Source organism: Lactuca saligna, chromosome 8 (genome assembly GCF_052625555.1).
Source record: "Lactuca saligna cultivar CGN05327 chromosome 8, ASM5262555v1, whole genome shotgun sequence".
NCBI classification, from domain to species: Eukaryota; Viridiplantae; Streptophyta; class Magnoliopsida; order Asterales; family Asteraceae; genus Lactuca; species Lactuca saligna.
This window is the reverse complement of record NC_136424.1, coordinates 221,741,337-221,761,641: the sequence shown is the minus strand read 5'-3', so window position 1 is coordinate 221,761,641 and position 20,305 is coordinate 221,741,337. Positions and strand designations below refer to the sequence as shown.

Sequence of the window (20,305 nt, the reverse complement as noted above, 5' to 3'; positions counted from 1 at the left end):
CCCAAGGTACTAATGGATAAAATTTCCAACTTTAGACATTGAGACATCCCTCTAAGCCAAGATCTTAATTCCGAGGTTGTAGAAGGAAACTTGATGCATGGAATCAACCATTAAGCACATAAGTTTTCTTCAATCCAAAACTTCAAAAAGGGTTTTAGAGACCCTAATGATCCCTAAAAATGCAAACTTTATGGACATGCATTCCCTATGCATGTCCTTTCCCAAATTTATGTCAAAAGATGCAATATGACCTAAGATTCATGAAAAGTCCCCAAATCAGCACCACATCCTAGATCTATGAGATATAATGCTCTTGGGACTCAGAAAGATTTTAAAGTTGCAAACTTTATGTCTTTACTCATCCCATCCTCACAAATAGGGCAAAATATGGCATAAAGCATATATATAAGAGGCTTACATCAAAAAGAGGAGAGTTTTGAAGACTTACAAGAAGTCCAAAAGGTACACACAAGGACGATGAGAGATTTGTTGGAGGAATTAAGCAAAAATTCTTCTTTTCCTTCTTTCAAAATCACTACAAGCTTGCAAAAGTGAGCTGAACAACTTCAAGAAGGCTAGGGTTCGGGCTAAGGGGCGTTTGGAGGTGATGGAGGCTGAGTGTGGGGAAACGCTAACCATAACTTCCTTTAAATAGGTCTTAAGGCCCAAAAATTAGGGTTTTAAATAAAATGGATGCCACGTCATGGTCAACATATTGTCACTTCGTGGCCAACATATTGCGACGCCGTGACACTCACTTAAGATGTGCTCCTCAAGAAAGCTTTGTCATGTCATTGTGATACTTTCACCATGTTGTGGCCAACCAAAATTTTCAAAACACATTTAAAATTCATACTTCAGAATCCAGATATTACAAACATCTTAGAGCCAGCAGAAGAGTTATGTTGATAGGAGAAGATCCGAGTTGGAGTTTCAGGTCGGGGACATGGTTTTACTGAAGGTATCACTCTTGAAGGTTGTTATAAGCTTTAGGAAGTGGGGCAAGTTGGGCCACTAATTTATCGGACCCTTTAGAGTCGTAGCCAAGGTAGGCAAGGTGGCCTCCCAGTTAGATCTACCTAAGGATTTTATGCATATTCGTAGCACTTTCCATGTTTGTCAGCTTTGGAAGTGTTTGGTTGACGATTCAACAATAGTTTCATTAGACGGCATTTAGGTTGATGAGTGCCTAAATTATGTGGAGAGGCCAATGACTATTCTGGATAGAAAGACGAAGGCTTTGCGCAACTAGGTGGTACCCTTAGTTACGTTAACTAGTAGCATTTAAATGGTTTCGAGTAGACTTGGGAGCCCGAATTATACATGCGTGAGCACTACCCAAATCTAATTGCAGCTGAGCATTTCATGAATGAAATATAGTTCAAGTATGGGAGAATTATAACACCTAGTTTCGGGTAAGCATCACTTCAAATTATTAATTAATTTTTAAATGATAAAGAGTTTGCCATGATGTGACCATGTGTGTCTCATTATGTGCCAGTGGATAGGGAAGAATGTGTATTCCATTGGGTTTCACAATGTGACACCATGTTGGTCACGACGTGACAGCCCTTGCAAGCAAAACCCTAATTTCGGGGATTGTGCCCATACTTAAAGGAAGTGAGAGCTAGGGTTTACATAACCTCAGCCTCCATCACCTCTAATGCTAGTCCAAAATGAGTGGGACCAAACTCACAACTACACAAGTTTATAAAAAAATAAAAATAATTATAAATATAAATGTGTAAATATTTAGGAGTTTAAATTTATAAGAAAAGTAAGAAAAATTAGAGTTTAAATTGAAATGTTCATTTATCTTTTAAATTTAAATAAATAAATAAAATAATTAGTTTATAATTTATGAATTTTAAAACTAAAAAGAAAGTAGAATTAATGGCATTGATATAGATTTGTTATTATATTTATTACAAGTATTACATTATGAATTTTGGAACAAAATTCCTAGAGAGAGAGAGAGAGAGAGAGAGAGAGAGAGAGAGAGAGAGAGAGAGAGAGAGAGAGAGAGAGAGAGAGAGAGAGAGAGAGAGAGAGAGAGAGAGAGAGAGAGAGAGAGAGAGAGAGAGAGAGAGAGAGAGTAATAAACCATTGGAATTATATTTTTTTATATTATTGATATAAATGTTTGTAAAAAAAGTATTGTAAATTATAAAAAAAAACTATATATATTAATTAAAGGGCACCGGTCACAATCGTTGAGCCCCATTCTGTTCAACTCATAGATGAATATTCAACGAAATTATAAACGTTTATAATTCTTTTTAGTGGATGTGGATTTATTTCCAAACCGTTAAAACACAAACAATATATTTTCATTTTTAATTCAAAACAAAAACATATTTTTATTTTAAATCATCAACATATCTACTTTGTCAATTTAAAAACATTACTTTATACTTTAACCATCGAAAATAGAAAGAAATTTTTATTCCATTCAAAATTTTGGGTAGAGAGATTGATGTAGCCGTGGGATAGCAACCACTAAAAGTGGCTTCGCCAAGCTGAGGTCATCTTGATTTTCCACAAGCTTAATCCCCGACTCATTATGTGGCACCTCCCAGGTGAACGCTTGAAGCATTCTTGCTAACATCATCGTCGTAATTGTTGACCCCAACACCACTCCTGGACACCCACGTCTCCCAGTGCTAAACGAAACCATCCTCATCTCATTATCTGATAGAACCACTTGCTTTCCTTCTTCATCAAGATGTCGATCAGGGTCAAACTTTAACGCATCTTTCCACACATTTGGATTCCTTCCAAGCCCAGGACGACTAAGCAAGACATGACTACCCTTCGGTATGAAGTAGCCAGCAACAGTTGTATTCATGATTGAAACATGTGGTGGATTGAAAGGTAAGAAAGGATGAAGCCTGAAGGCCTCCTTGATGCATGCTTTTATGTAATTGAGTTTGTGAAGGTCTCGCTCTTCGACCAGACGTTGGCGACCTACCTCATGGTCGAGTTCCGCGATTGCTCTCTTTAGGATTGTTGGTTCGTTGAGCATCTCAGCCATCGCCCACTCTATTGCATTGGAGGGATTATCAATCGTGGCTATCATTAGTTCCTAAAATCAGTCAAAACATAAAAAAAGACTCAGTAATATTACAATTAAATGAGAATCTTAAGAACCTCCTATATATACATAAGAGATTGTTCCAAAAAATTTCTACATTGTTCAAATGAAATAATCAAAAGTTACTTGGAAATGCATGCCGAGTCTTACTATAATCTGGGCTTTGATCTCTTCTGATGTGAGCTTAGGTTTTCCATGGTTGATAAGAACATCAAGCAAATCATTGTCTACCTTTCTCACTCCTTCATTCCACATTTGAATTCGTTCATCGATCAATGGATCTTGATACTTACGAACTCTTTGGATGGCAGTCTTCAAGATCTTTTCATGGCCATCAAAATCTGTCTTCCCTCCCAACCATGGGAAATAGTCAGTGATGGAAAATGCGTAAAGATACTTGAGCAAGATTAAAACAGACGTGACATGCTCAGTTTCTTCTTCACCTGGCCCTCCATCTTGCATTCCGTCCCCAAAGAACCTTTTCCCAAAAACCATCTTTCTTATCAAGTTTCCACAAAAATGTTGGGTCGTGAGTCGAATATTTACTAACCCTCCATTGGTTGTGGTATCTTGTTTCTCTATTTGATTGCAAATATACCTAAGCAAGTGATTGGCTTCTTCGTCTCTTTTGGGTTGGAGCCATTTGTGTGTTGATGATGATAGGATGACCTGGATCAACATTTTTCTCATCTTTCTCCATTGTTCCCCAGAAGGAGACAAACTGGTTATGAGATAGCCATCACTTACCAGATCAGCTGATAGTATGACAGGCCTTGAAGAAAATACTTCATCTTGCTTTTTCAAGAACTCACATGCTAGGTTTGGACAGGAGACTGCAATAACATGCGTAGATGGTCCTAACCGGATGCAAAGGATCGGGGTCTTGAACTGGGTCATGAGTTTATGGATCCAACGGAAAGTTGGACGATTTAAGAGCATTTGGATGAAGCATCCGATGAACGGTAAAGGGGTTGGACCCGGTGGCAGTGGATGTTGGCATGGAGGTTTGTTTCTAATAAACTTGGCGAAGAAGAAGAGGATAATGGTGATGATGACTGCAAGAGGGGTTGTTAATGACGATGAAAGAGTTGGTATTGAATTGGGAAGCATGTTGCAGGCGATCCCGAGTACTGGGACGACGTTATTCATGAATTGCAATGCACAATGGGGTGAGCAATGATTATGATTTAACTTGGTGCAACGAATTCTAAGGTATTTATAGAGCAAATATTTTAGTATTTTACTTTAATATTGGGAAAAGAAATAAATAAAAACTAAGAAAAGATGGGAGAAACTCAGATTACATACCGAAAAGAAAAGGGGCCTTAAACAAATACAATCAACATCCTTGTTATTATACCTATTTCATAAACTTTAAATTTTAATTTTCTATTAACTTTAAGCATGGGCCCGGTCCACAGGATTATCTTCAAATACTCGGGATGTGCCACAAAAAAACTCATTGTAGCATATAATAATAATAATAATAATAATAATAATAATAATAATAATAATAAGGCCTTCAAAAAAAAAAGACAAAATTGCAAGAATGGTCCTGTGGTATGTTAAAACTAGCACTTTTGATCCAAAATGTGTTTGACTTGCAAAGATGGTCTAATAGTTTTGTTTTGTTGCGAGTTTGGTCCAATTTACTATGAACTTTTTTATAATGACAAATTTGCCCTTATATTTTTATTTTATTATCTGTAATTAAAAATAAAACAAAAATAAAATACTCTCTCTCTCTCTCTACCGTATTCCCCCCATATATTTTTTTTTCTTTTTACACAAGAACAGTTCATCTTCTTCATCCCTCCCCTGCCTATCTGATATGTCTTCTTCGACAAGTTCAAAGAAGTCAGTTCAAAACAATTTCAAAATCAAACATGTTGCAACCTCTCAGTGATCTATGTGAGAATACAATCACCGGAAAACACATCTTTTCTCTTGCCTGGCCCACCCACTTAACCATCAACATCACCTATTATATCTGGCCATCATCCATCGTACCTCGCCCATCACCTAAACCAAGTAACATCTCCGACGAATACCAACAACACCATCGCCTCCTAGGTCAAACCACTATACCTAGCTTTTCTCTCATTGTCGTTTAGAGCTACAATGCCACTGTTATCGTTGTTCTTCTACAAGAGTCATCTTCTACGCCTAAAATTGACACACACCGATTCAGAGAAGAACAAGAGAGAGGGACATGATTGGCATTTGATTCAATAATCGGAAAGGACACAAAAATCTCTAGGTTGTAAATCGTAATCCCTTTCATCTGTAAATCGTAATTTCTTTAACCTGTACTGATTTAGGGTATATTGTGTCTGCGATTCAGGGAGAGGGATAAAAGGGGTGCAATTTACCTTCATCTTTATGTTTCTTAAGTTGTTTGTGTGCTTGTGGGTTTGAATCGGGAAATTCATAGAAGAAATTGATTCCGATGGTGGTGATGGCAATTCATCATAAATCGCTTTCTTAGTTCGTGAATATGATGTTCTTGTTCTTCAACTCGGGAAAAACCGAGTGTTCTTGAGATTCATATGCATATATGTGTGTGTATGTGTTCAGTCCATTCGACTTCATACAATGAATTGAACAAAATTGATAAAAGTTAGGGTTCTTCATTTTACAAATCCACTACCGGATTAGTATTAATTTTGTTTGTAGAGAGAGAGAGAGAGAGAGAGAGAGAGAAAGAGAGAGAGAGAGAGAGAGAGAGAGAGAGAGAGAGAAAGAAAGAAAGAAAGAAAGAAAGAAAGAAAGAGAAAGAGAAAGAGAGAAAAAGAGAGAGGGGGAGAGAGAGTATTTTATTTTTTTTTATTTTTAATTGTTTTTTAATTACTGATAATAAAATAAAAATGGAAAATTAAAAAATAAGGGCAAATCCATCATTATAAAAAACTTCATAGGAAATTGGACCAAACTCGCAACAAAACGAAACTGTTGGACCATCCTTGCGAGCCAAACCCATTTTGGACCAAAATTGCTAGTTTTGACATACCACAGGGACCATTCTTGCAATTTTGTCAAAAAAAAATTAGGACATGAACAACTCCTACAGTTTGTCCATTCCTTAGGACAAAATTGCAAGAATGGTCCCTGTGGTTAGGTGGAAATTGCCACTTTGGGCTAGCATTGATGGTCCATAGGTTTCCATTTTGTTGCCACTTTGGTCTAAAACCTTAACTGCCGTCACTTTCACCCGTTACCATCCATTTGACTTGTCAAATGGAGGGTATTTTCGTCATTCCATTCCCTATTTTACTCCCTATATTTAATTAATAAATTCCTCTTCCTATAAGATCGATCGATGATACTGCTATCCTCAAGCTTTAATCCCCTCGTTCTTGTCTTCTTCACAAGCCCTAACACATCACTATTCACAATTTCCTTCTGAAGAAATTAACAATGGTGTTGTGTTTCTGTGGTAAAATGGCTATTGTTTGCACTTCGTGGACTGACAAAAACCCAGGTCGCCGTTTCTGGGGATGCCCGACTGAGGTAAGCAAATGGATTTTGTATTTGCATCATTGTTGTCGCATTACATGTTAAGAACATGTGTTGTCTTTTTTTTTGAAGGGATCGAAGTGTTGCTTTATTGGGTGGTATGGTGGTCCAATGTGTGAACGTTCAAAAGCCATCATACCTGGATTGCTGAGGACAATAAACAAAGTGAAGGCTCAGACCACAAGACTCAAAATTTACCTGTTATGTAGTTGGATTTTCTTTGTGTATGTTCTATGTTACAAGTAGTCTGAGAATTTAATAGTTTGGGTATGTAGTTTTTTGTTGAAGATGTAAGCTGTGAGCAGTAAGCAATGTAATATTTTGGTAAGTTGTATGAAAGTAGTATTTTGTTCAAGATGTAAGCAATGTAATCCATGTAAGACATGTTTTGCAACAAAATGCCAATGAAATTATATTTGGTATATATATGTTGACCATTCCATTTATGTATCCAATTAACAACAAATTTAACCATTGTAAAATATGCAATTAACAACAAATTAAACATACCATAAACCATAACATCCAATTGTATGATTTAAACATTGTAAAGTATGCAATTAACATCAAATTAAACATACCATAAACCATACCATTAAATTTCTGATATGTTTTTCCATAAATCAAAAGACATACAATTTTTAGTAACATACTATCAAGTACCAAAAATAACATCAATTGTATGATTTAAACATTGTAAAGTATGCAATTAACATCAAATTAAACATACCATAAACCATACCATTAAATTTCTGATATGTTTTTCCCATAAATCAAAAGACATACAATTTTTAGTAACATACTATCAAGTACCAAAAACAACATCAATGTATCTTCCACACAAAAAGACATCAAGTACATAACATACAATAAACATAAGCAGTTGACATGTAAAACCCAAAAGACATCAAACTAGCTTCAAACCCCTTTAATTTCCTACTTGGCCCTTCCAAGTTCTAGCATTGTGCCCTTTATTTTTACACTTGCTGCAAGTCACACTAACAAACTTCCTTGTTAACTTCCCACTCCTACTTGTAGCATGAGTTTGACTCCCACTAGCCCCATCAGTTTGACTCCCACTAGCACCATTACCATTCTCTCCCTTCTTCTGGCTTCTCTCCCCTGCAGAATGCCTTCTCTTTTTCTTGGGTCTCCCAGGCTGATTATGGTGCAGAGGAGGGGTGATTTTAATTGGGCAATCACTTATAGGCCACATTGCTCTCCCTTTAATAGGCTCTACCTTATGAACACAAGCTGCTTTCCAAGTGCACCCTGTGGACATAAGTGTGTAACTCTCCAATCTTTTCACCATTATCTGTTTTATCATTTAGGAAATTTATGACGTGTTTACAAGGGAGGCCAGTTAATTCCCACTTCCTGCAACTGCATACCCTTTCTGCCATGTGAACAACTTGTTGTTCCTGCCATGGCCCTTTCACTTGGTATTTGTCTGAACCATTCCACCTAGTTGTGTACTAAGATGCCAAATAGACAGTTTTGTCCATAATCTTTGTTGCAAAAGGAGTTAGAGGCTCTACACACTTATTTTGCACCTTGATGACATTACAGATTCTTTTCATCATGTATTCCCTTATGTACTCCAAGCAAGTTATTAGTGGCTTATCCCTTCCTTTAACCAATTTGCTGTTGAAAACTTCACAAAGATTATTTAAAAGCATATCTGATATTTCTCTCCCTGAAATGTTGTCAAAAAAAGTAAATAGTAAGTAAGACAGTGTACTAACAAAGTAATACACCTTAGGGGCAAATTTGGAAATTACCTGTGAAGTGGCTTCTTGCCCAGTGTTGTGGAGGGATCTGCTTCAACCAATTATATGCATGCTTGTCAAATAAGTTGAATTCATTCATTAAGTGGTTGAACTCTTGGACTGTTGTTGATCTGGCAAAATTCCACAAGTGTTCTTTGTGTTCATTGGATCTCCATGTTCTCTTCATATTATCATGTATATTCCTGAGACAATATCTGTGCTCAACACATCGAAACAACTGAGTAATGGCTGCCTGTAAACCCTGTAAGGAAATAAAACATAGTTAGTATATTTCATGCAAATATAGTAAATTTAAGATACCAATTACATACCTTTTGTCTATCACTTATAAATGTGAAGTTTGAGTTTGCATATAGGTCTAGGTCATCTCCTAAAATCTCAAGAAACCATTTCCAGCTTTGAGTATTCTCAGACTCAACAATGGCATAATCCAGGGGGTATATTCCATTGTTTGAGTCTACCCCAACTGCAGTCAATATCTGTCCTGGGAAAGGGCCCTTCATAAATGCCCCCATCAAAACCAAGAAAATCCCTCAGGCAAGCTCTAAACCCTTTCTTCATTCCACCTAGACACACATAAATTCTTTTAAATCTTCTTGAGGTGGCATTAGAGTTGGGTTCAGAATCAAATTCTAACTTCACAGTTGTATCTGGATTGGTAGACTGTAGCTCTAAGATATAATCTTTGAGAACCTCATACTGTTTTCTGTAATCCCCTTGCACTTGTTTTTTTTGCATTAGATTTAGCCTTGAAAATCTGATGTATAGAGAAACCCACTTGATATTCCTTTTGCAGTTGCTCTTTTAAAGCTTTCACAGGGATTGTTGGGTTTAATTCAACCTGATCCATTATTTTCTTCCCAATGAACTTTGCAGTTGCAGATCTCACTTTTCTTGTATGCAAACATCTGTGTTCGTGCTTATATGTTTTAATAATCCAACTACCATCTTTATTTGATCTAGAACCTTGTATCACCCAAGGACAAGGGGAAGGTTCACCAACATCACCCTCATTAAAGGCTACAGTCCCTTTGCATAAAGCTCTTAACCTTGTTTTGTCGTTTTTCTTGAAGAATATATTCCTCTTGGTTTCCAATACATGAAATTGTATTTTTTTTCCTTTAACTCCTTTTTACTTTAAATTTTTTTTCCTATCCTAAAAGTAACTTTATGTATCTCCCCTTGAGAGCACCTTGTCTCCTTCCCTAATTCTTTTAATAAAACTCTCCTTTGCCTTTCCATATCAGAAACCTCATCCATTGAATCCTATCGGTCATTATCAATTACATCCAAATCTTCAGGGTCTTTAGGGTCTTCATCACTATCATTATGCATGGGATTTGTTACTCTCGTTTCCATAAATTCAGCTTCCAGATCAACACTCATGTAAAAATCCTTCATATCTACCTCTACTTCATGAATTATGTTATCCTCATCTACCCAAAAGTCACTGTCATCAGTATCCTCCTCCCCATCACTTCTTTCATCACTATCATCCTCCCCATCACTTCTTTCACCATTATCCTCCTCCCCATCACTTCTTTCATCCTCAGCTACATTATGAGTAACTTCATCTTCAACTCCAGTATCCATCTGATAACCCATCATATCTACTTCATCTTCAACTCCAGCATCCATCTGATAACCCCCCATATCTACATCATCTTCAATTCCCACATCCATCTGATAACCCCCCATATCTACATCATCTTCAACTCTAGCATCCTTCTCATAATTCCTTATATCTACATTAGCACTAACTTCATTAACTACCTCCTCCCCTTCATCCCCTTCCTTCTCTTCATTGAATTCATTATCAAATTCAGAATTAGATTCTAAAATCTGTTGGTACAATCCAAGATCAAATTCATTAGCTACCTCATCAAAATCATTAGGTGCATGATCCTTATCCCCATCTACATTAGCTTCACTAACATCACCCATGGCCAATTTCTTATTGCATGATGACAAAGATTTGTCCTTGGTCCAACTCCTTTTCCTATTATACTCAGGGGATAATGAGAAAGCACCTTTATTATGTAAAACAGGGGATATTGACAAAGCACCTTCATTATGTAAAACAGGGGATAATGACAAAGATTTGTCCTTGGTCTAACTCCTTTTCCTATCACTAGCTTGGTTATCAGTTGTGGTGGTTTCATGTTCCTCAATTTCATCTAATTGCTCAATAATGACCTTTTTAACAGTTTTAAGAGCCATAAAGTAAGTAAGCAATTTTGTAAAACCGTGTTCATTGTACACCCTTATGACTTTATGCTCCTTCACATATTGGGCAAGATTACGAACATCATCATCGTTTCCTAGGGCACGTAGTCCAAAATGCATGTCTCCTTTGGGCAACCGATAATGATAATAGATAACTGGGGGAACTGAGTATCCTAAACCTTTCATGATCGCATCCATTTGATGAATAGAAAACTCTTCTATATCGACCATGTCAACATATGTCACAGTTCCATCAATGTAGTTCACATCTGGAAAGTTTGTGAACTCTCCCCCATGATGTAGCTTGATGGTAAACAGAGTTGGGTATCCATCTTCAAAACAAGAACAAAAAAGAAGTTTCAGATGAGAGGATTTCACATAAAAAGGAAACTTAGTGAGCAAAATAAAAATTACGTACCATAAACCACCCTTGTGTTGAATGCTTTCTCATACAACCTTACATTCCACATTGGAACTTGCATTAACTGATCAACTCACTTGATCGAAGCGCACAAGCTGGAAATGGGTTTAGGGTTCTTGATCCTCAGTTAATGAAAATCGAAGCGGAACGACTATCTATGTAATTAAGACTATAAATGTGAGTATGATCGATGCTTTTATCCGTATGGCGGTAAGGGATGGATACGTAAAAAGAATTTATTAATTAAATATAGGGAGTAAAATACGGAATGGAATGACGAAAATACCCTCCATTTGACAAGTCAAATGGATGGTAACGGGGAAAAGTGACGACAGTTAAGGTTTTGGACCAAAGTGGCAACAAAATGCAAACCTATGGACCATCAATGCTAGCCCAAATCTTTTTGGCCAAAAGTGGCAATTTCCACCTAACCACAGGGACAATTCCTGCAATTTTGTCTTCCTTAGCGTCCCTCAAAACATTAAGTATTGACCCGATTGCAAGAATGATACATGTGTTATGTCACAATTCGTAAGTTTGGTCCAGAAATGTTTTGGACTCGTGCTACAGATCTAAAACTTTCCTATTGATGCGGGCTTCGTCCAAAATTTTCAAAATTTTTTGTAAACATATATTTGTCCTTGGTATTTTCCCTTTTTTAAAACTTTTATTACAAAAATCAAAAAAGAAAAAGAAAAAAGAAAATAACCACCCTTCTCTCTCTCTTTCTCACACACATACACATACATTCAAAACACTTTATGAACAACACTTGTTGCCACCACTGTCCTCCACCACCACCAACTGTTGACCACCAGACTGTCACCAACACCACTGTCGACCACCAGTCTCAAGAACTACCACCAACAGAATTCTTATATAATGTTTCCAATTCTGAAGAACAAAACATTCCATTTTTTTTAGAATTCAAACTCAAGAATAACCAATTTTACAGTTTTCTTATATGCAAATTCAAAATTAAGAATAACAAGATCGGTAAACCCACAACGACAATCAGATTTTTAACAACAATACAATATTAGATTTGTAAACCACGTATCTGAAAACCCATCAACATATAACTCAAGGACAACCACCACTTTTTGATGTGTTAACATAACTTTATCAAATCCAGTAAACAAAACTATCCATTTTTGCAGATGTAAAGAACAAAACATCTCATCTCACAACAATACATTTACAGATTTATAAAAGCCCTACCATCTCAAAACATAATTCAAAAAAATGGCATGGATATGAACAATTACACTGATACCTAACCAAACAAGAACCTCTCTCTCTCTCTCTTCTCTCTCTCTCTGCCTCTCTCTCTCTCTCTCTGGCAAATTTCTATACACCTGGAAAACGTACCAATCTATATGATCACACAAAGACGTACAACCGCTACCTGAAACCCTAATGTTGCCACTACCATAAATCCTATTCATGTTGTCACTTTTAATGTCCCATTTCCACATCAAAAAATTTCATTTTTAATTAAGGTAAAAATGCTCATTTTTAGGATACAGGTTAAGAAAACCAATTATTCCAAGTACACTCTTATAAAATCAGACTAATTTTGTAAATACAAAATCTTCATTGTTGCTGATGAATGTGTACAGTCATGCTGTTACCTTCCCACGATCATCGATAATGCCTAAAGACAACAACAGTTAAGTAAGAATGAAGCACAGTGAGTTCCTCCAAAATACCCTGCACAGCAAAAACAAATATACAACATGCATACTAGGTTAGTTATCCTTCTGTCTCAACCCAACAATTCTACAGGTTTGTTGGCTTGCTACCTCAACCCAATCGTTCTTGGGTTTATTGGCATGCGACCTCAACCTAACTGCTCCCCGGGTTTGTTGACCAGCTGTCTCAACCCAAATGCCACAATATGTCGACATAGACAATCAAAAAATCATGTAGGCACATAATACATTCAACTACCAATCATACAACTCACTACCACATACTAGATCCCTCATAGGACACTGCTTCGCTACCAATAAATCTCTACATAATGCATATATATAAGTAACCAGTGGTGAGATAGTCACCCGAACAGATGATCCTATTTTAGAGCCATAACCACACAAGGAATAGGAAAGAAAGCATAGATCAAAAGTTCTACGACTATCCTACATGGCTACATATAACCCCTAAGGCATTCCACTAGATGATAACCAGCCTACTGGTACTCTAAGCAACATACCACTACTCTTGCATCCTAATACACATGGATATAAATATATCTAATAGATCACTATAGTGCAACAACATCCTATACATAAGGATACATAACCAAATCTAGTAGGTCAACATTGGTGTCTTCGACCCACAGGTATAATGAGGAAAACTCACCAAAATGAAGAACATAGAAACACTGCGACATGATCCCCTTTCTACACTGCTTGCTCCCACGGGCCCTCTAGCACCAAAACATGGAAGAATATTAATCAACATCCTAAATCCTTCAAGTTGGACTGAAAGTCAAATTGGTCAAAAAGTCAACGGTCAACTGCTCCTCACGACGTGACAATCTATTGGTCACGCTGTAACCCACTAAAAGACAAAATAGTCGCAGTTCTTCTATCCTGACGATGTGACACGCATAGTCTCATGTTATGAGAAATGTTTGAATGACATCTTGATGAATGAAACCCTTTAATCCATTAAGTCGCTAATCTACCTCCTCCAGAAGACTTCCATGCACCCCAAAAACCATAAAAATGGATGATTTAAGGTCTTGCATGTACAATGCAAGACATGGGCTCAAATTAGGTTATTTTATGAAGAAAAGGATGTCAACACATCAACAAAGCTCAAACACCAGCCAAACATCAAATCTACTTCATATAATCACCAAGGGATTCTAAGGACCCATAAAAGTTACCAACTTTATGGAGTCCCAACATTATAACACATCTAATCATGAACCATAATGCATAAAACTCTAGATTTAGCAACAAGGGACCATAAAGCATGAAGCTTGAATACTCATAAGGGTCCATAGGGGTTTATAGAAGATGCCAATGAAGCTTGCAATATGGATTTATGCGCCAAAAGATGAACCCTTCTTCTTCAAGTCACCAATACACCACCAAATGCTCAAGAACTCAATGATGGGGCTAGGGTTTCGTTTGAAATGAAGGGAGGTCGAAGAAGATACCCGAACTTATGAGATAATTTCCTTAAACACAGAGAAACCTCTAAAATTCGTCAGCTTGGGCTGCAATCAGCTTCAAGATATGAGCATTATATTGTCAAGTCATGACTTCCTTTTCCACCTATCACGTATTGACCTCTTTGTGGTTATGTCGTGACACCTATTTTCCCAAAAATCATGCCTTTGACTGCTTGATGACCTAAACCGATCCGTTCTAGAAAATAGGTGGTACAGTTCTCCCCTACTTAAATTAGGTTTCATCCTCAAAATCATCTCTCGCTTCTACTCACAAAGTAATCCCCCCCTGGTTAGTTCAAAAACCATGCATTAAACCATGGAGATAGTCAAATGGAACAACAGTGATTCATCTCATTCCAACCCAAAACCAGATATCAAAATTTGTGTGACACTCAGGCTACCAAATTGTGCATGACACACAACTGTCTATCAAAATACACCTATGTCAATCTAACAACTATGGGTTCTCAGCAATCCTGGGACTATCAACATTCTAGAGGACTATCGGTAGTTCTGGAGCTATCAACAACTCTAAGAATACTCATACAACCACCAGTTAGTAAGACTCAACTAGTCTAACACGCACAACACTATGAGTTAGGTAGTATAGTGAAAGATCTCAAATAAAACCTCATCGTAAAACGAACACAAGTCCACTAATAAGAATCCTAATAATGAGTTGCTAATATACCATAATGAATTCTCTAGAAATTCAACATCCTATACCAGTCACCGAGCCACCAGTGACAATATTATACTGCACAACGCCCATCTATGCCACATGACTAACAAACCAACATATGGTTCTCCACCATATAACTATTGACCCCTCTTTCAAAAGTGAAATCAACGACGGCTCGCGACACTTGGTGACACCATCCAAAAATTTGGATGATAACTCATTGATCCTAACCATTTTTTCCGATATTGGACCACGAGCATGAAGATTTTCAACTAACATCCAATGGCCTAAAAAACAATACCATTATTCCACTGAATGGTACGAACCCAATTAATATTCCACTTAGCACATTCCAGTAAATACATGATACATACCGTTCTAAAACACACTCTTCCACAATCCACTGTCATTGACACATCGTGAAACGAAACATGACCACACACAACCACAGCTAGACAGACAATTTAAATCTCGTTCCAACATGGAAGCACAACTTTTCATACCATCCAAATGGAAGAACAATGTTCCTCAATTGTAACAGCCCGAAATTCAGGTACAACCCTTTAACCCTTCATCTTTTCATAAATGTCATATTGGCCCTTTTTGTGTTAGGCGAGTTCGCTGGGCGTACAAAGAGTACGCTGCGCATACTCGCACGCTTAATTGAACGCGTTATCACCCGGGTATGCCTGGCGTACCTAAGGTTACGCCGGGCGTAACCGGTCCAGACCCAAAACCCTAATTTGGCTTCATGGCTATAAAAGGAATGAGATGGCCTTGTCCCTCAGCCACCATCCTTCAGTGAGAAACCCTAAGAGAGCTTTTCCTTCATTTTTAGCTTGGGTGTGAGTGTTCTAAGCTTCAAGGTGTCATTTCAAGGTAGCAAAAGAGAAGTGGAGTCCATTGTGGAGGCTAGAAGTTGGTGGAAAAGTGTAGATACGAGGATATAAAAGGTTGGAGCTTCTTCCTGAGGTAAAAAGTTCGGATCTTGCCTTGTATTTCTTATGGTGTTCTTGTTGGACCAATTTCTAGGGTTTTTGGTCCCAAAGATGTAGACTTTATGAGCAAGTAGTCTCCATTGTTCTAGATCTATCATATTCCAGGTCTATTTGAGTTGTATGTTCATAAAAATGTAATCTTGGACGTAAATATTGAGCCATGCATGAGATCTAGATCTTTGGAGGAGAAAAGAAAGGTGTTAGAGGGTGTAGGAACCTTTACAGCCATGCCAAGGCTTAAAGGTTCTAACTTTATGGGATAAGAGGCTTAAGGAGAGCCAGATCTGGAACTTGAAGGAGTGTCTTAACCGTTTAAGACCAAATTTCATGGTATGGCTGAATATGGGACTTACGTTGGGTGTAACTCTCAGTACGTGCAGTATAAGGGGTTGAGACCCCCGATTGTGGTTCATCAATGTACGCCCCACGTACAGAAGCTGGTACGCCCCACGTATTGTTGTCTGTTGACTTTTGTTGACTTTTAGGGTTTTGGTCAACATGTGGACTTTGAGTCAAGGAGGGGTGAAATGGTCTTTTACCCCTCTGTGGGATAATGAAAAGAGTGTAGCCTAGTCTTGGAAGCCTATATTAATTAGAATGATATTTCGTTGTGATTAGGCGGGGTTAGGTTGTCGTTTCGAGATTTGGAGATATCGACCACGTGAGATTATAGACTTCCAATGAGGTGAGTCTTCTCACTATACAGTACTCGGAAGGGTATTTATGTGTGACCGGAAGGTCGGATAAGTTATAAGATGTATGCATTGTATGTGATTAAGTAAACCGTTTTGTATGTGCTATGTATGCTATGCTTGATATGGGTCAGAAAGCATTATCTTATTGGACGAAAGGCATTTATGTTATGGTCCGGAAGGCATTGTGATGTGGACCTGAAGGTCGACGTAGGTAGGATCGGAAGGTTTACCGGGTCGAGACGGAAGTCCCCTAATACACATTGATCGGAAGGTCATGGCCTAGAAAGGCGTATATGTGTAAGTAGTATTTTGGGGAACTCACTAAGCATTTATGCTTACAGTTGTTCTGTTATGTGTTTCAGGTACTAGCAAGGACCGTGGGAAGGCACCGACATGACCTATACACACTGTCGGAAGATTTATTATGATCTTGGTATTTGACATGTTTTGTATTATGATTATGATACTTTGGGTGTTTATGGTTTGATTTGGATGAAAACATCTTTTTAAGAAATGAAAAATTGTTTTGAAAAATTACGTTGTTACAAGTTGGTATCAAAGCCTTGGTTTGAGGGATTCGGGTGCACCTTCGGGCGTAACTGAACTCAAACCGAGGATTTGAGAAAAAAATTCAATAATAAAAGCATAAAATTTTATAAGAGATTTTGTGATAACTAAAGAAGAAGCAGTGTGAACGGTCAGCCATAGCCCGAATGGTAAAATCCCTAAAATATCGTTACAATATGTGTTATGAGATATGCTATGATATGTTATGCATGCTAGAGTAGACTAGGTATTCATATTAGGACTAGAGTGGCCTGATTTGTGATGCCTTAGTCTAGGGGAATCCTGCTGCTATGAGATGCCTTGAGAGTGAGTAGGTGGCCTATGCATAGTAATAATAGAGTACTCGCGTTCCGGAGTCGAAGGAGGAGGACTTGGGGTGAATGCTGATGCAGTGTCATCAGTAGTATAGGGCCCATACTACTGAGGACACCGGATCAGTGGGCAGCCCAAGTAAGAATCCTTTTGGGCATCGGAGGTCGAGTAGGGATGCGTTATCGAGTGCAAGTATGCTTGATTGAGCCTCTGATATTTTTATGTTGTATTTCAGAGGCATCATGGTTGGGACACGCCACAGACTTGGGACGAGTGGTGTGAGTGACGAGGAGCTTCGTCAGATGATCCACGATGAGGTGGCTACGACAATCAGGGCTGAGATTTCGGAGATGTTTGGGTCTATCAAGACCACGCTGGTGGAGACTTTTGATGAGCGGTACGCCATGGTGACTGAGGCTGCAACCGCTGCAGCTACATCAACTGTGGCTGCTTCCAGACCTCAGGGAGGTGACTCATTGTTGTTCCGGGAGTTCAGCAACACGAAGCCACCCGAGTTTGATGGAACGCAGAATCCGATCGCTGCGATGAGATGAATTACTGATATTGAGGGATGCTTCTATACGTGTTCATGTCCGGAGCATCTGAGGGTACGGTTCGCTTTGAACCAGCTCCGCCTAGGAGCGAAAGATTGGTGGAAGTTCATGACAGCGAACTTCACTCTTGCAGAGATTTCAGCAGTGATGTGGGAGAGGTTCACCACCATGTTTAGAGACGAGTATGTTCCCCCAGTGGAGAGGGAACCGATGATTCAAGATTTCTTGACCCTCAAGCAGGGTAATGATTCGGTTACTGTGGTTACCCGAAAGTTTCATGAGAGGGCAATGTTTTGCCCCGAGCAGGTATCTATTTAGCAAGCACGGATGAGCCGGTATTTGTGTATTCCGAGGAGGGACATTCGGGAGTTCGTATCGAACTCGACCTACCGGACATTTGCTGAGCTCCAGGAAAATGCCCGGAAGAGGGAGATTGAGCTGGAGACTCAGGCCAGGGAAGAGGCCGAGTCTCAGAGGATGGATCGGCGGCCGGCACAGTCCCAGTCGGCAGCCAAGCGGACCAAGTCTGCCGATTCGAGGACGGGAGGCCAGAAGAGCCGCACTTGTGGGAAGTACGGCAAGGGAAATGAGGGGGTCTGTCAATCGGGTGGTTGCTACAAATATGGCAAGGAGGGGCATATCGCTAAAGATTTCCCCAAAGGATTTATGATTTGCTTCCATTGCAACCAGACTGGCCATTGGAAGGCCGAGTGTCCTCAGCTACACCAGGGATCAACACAGGGATCTACACCAATTGCTATGGTTACCGAGATTCGATCAGCGAAGACCGAGGCTCTGAAGGCTTGTGGGAGAGCTTTTCAGTTGACGGGGGAGGAGGTCCACGCGGCACCCGATGTCGTGGCTGGTATGTATTCTTTTGTGTATTTATTTTCATATTGAGATATTATGCTTATATTATGATATGCGTAGGTAATTTTCTTGTGAATTATGTACCTGCCTTGGTATTATTTCACTCGGGTGCGAGTCGGTCCTTTGTATCTTTGGCTTTTAGTCAGCACATCATATTACGCGGGAGGTGATGAGTCGACCCCTGAGGGTTTCCATAGCTGATGAGAAAGGAGTATATGCCACCAACGTGTATCGAGGATGTGTACTCGAGATTTTTGGTGTCAAGTTCCCCATAGATCTAGTTCCTATCGCGATGGGAGATGTCTGTGTCGTTGTGAGCATGGACTGGTTGAGTAAGTTTGGAGCGCTCATTGACTGCGAGAGATAGCTGGTGACCATACGAGACCCTAATGGGGGAGAGCTTACTGCGTATGGTGAAGGGACACGGTGTGGGTCAACGTTTTGTTCGGCTGCCAAGGCGAGACAGAGTTTGCAGCAGGGCTCCAGTGCATTCATAGCCTATGTGATGGACACACGAGTGGCCGCGGGGAGGCCAAGTTCGGTTGAAGAGGTTCCGGTAGTGTGCGAGTTTCCGAATGTTTTTCCCGAGGAACTCTCGGGCGTGCCTCCGGAAAGACAAGTGGAGTTCCGTATTGATTTGATTCCAGGAGCAGCACCTATCGCCAAGGCGCCTTATCGGCTCGTGCGGCCAGAGATGCAGGAGTTATCCTCGCAGCTTCAGGAGCTGTTGGGGAAGGGGTTTATTCGACCGAGTAGCTCACCTTGGGGAGCGTCGATCCTTTTTATCAAGAAGAAGGATGGTTCACACCGGATGTGTATTGATTATCGGGAGTTGAACAAGATGACGGTCAAGAACCAGTATCCGTTACCGAGGATCGATGATCTATTCGATCAGTTGCAGGGAGCATCATGGTTATCCAAGATAGACTTGAGGTCGGGTTATCATCAGATGAGGGTTCGGGATGAAGATATCCAAAAGACTGCATTCAGAACTCGTTATGGACATTACGAGTTTGTGGTGATGCCTTTTGGGCTCACCAATGCCCCAACAGCGTTCATGGATCTAATGAACAGGGTGTGCAGGCCGATGCTGGATCGGTCGGTGATCGTATTCATTGATGATATTTTGGTATATTCGAGGTTTAGAGAGCAGCATGAGGAGAATTTGAGGGAGATCCTTGGAGTTCTAAGATCGGAGAGGTTGTATGCCAAATTCTCCAAGTGTGATTTCTGGCTACGAGAGGTCCAATTCCTAGGGCATCTTGTTAACCAGAAAGGAATATTGGTCGATTCGGCCAAGATTGAGGCGGTGATGAGATGGGAGGTGCCGAGATCACCCACTAAGATCAGGAGCTTTCTGGGATTGGCCGGCTATTATCGGAGGTTTATT

The 20,305-nt window shown here is 39.3% G+C and overlaps 1 protein-coding gene across 2 annotated transcripts; it reads right to left on the bottom strand.

The window, feature by feature from the left end:
* Positions 1–2,350: 2,350 nt before the first annotated feature.
* On the bottom strand, positions 2,351–4,306 carry LOC145011420 (isoleucine N-monooxygenase 1-like). 2 transcript variants are annotated; one of them, XM_078970134.1, is made up of 2 exons: positions 3,221–4,306; positions 2,351–3,085 (listed from the first exon to the last, which is right to left on the bottom strand). In XM_078970134.1, exons 1-2 carry the CDS (start codon positions 4,241–4,243, stop codon positions 2,453–2,455), a joined length of 1,656 nt encoding a protein of 551 aa, XP_078826260.1. In that variant the 5' UTR covers positions 4,244–4,306; the 3' UTR covers positions 2,351–2,452. The 2 variants fall into 2 exon arrangements, with proteins under 2 accessions (XP_078826260.1, XP_078826261.1); XM_078970135.1 differs by having other exon boundaries at positions 2,354–3,085; positions 3,245–4,305.
* Positions 4,307–20,305: the final 15,999 nt, after the last annotated feature.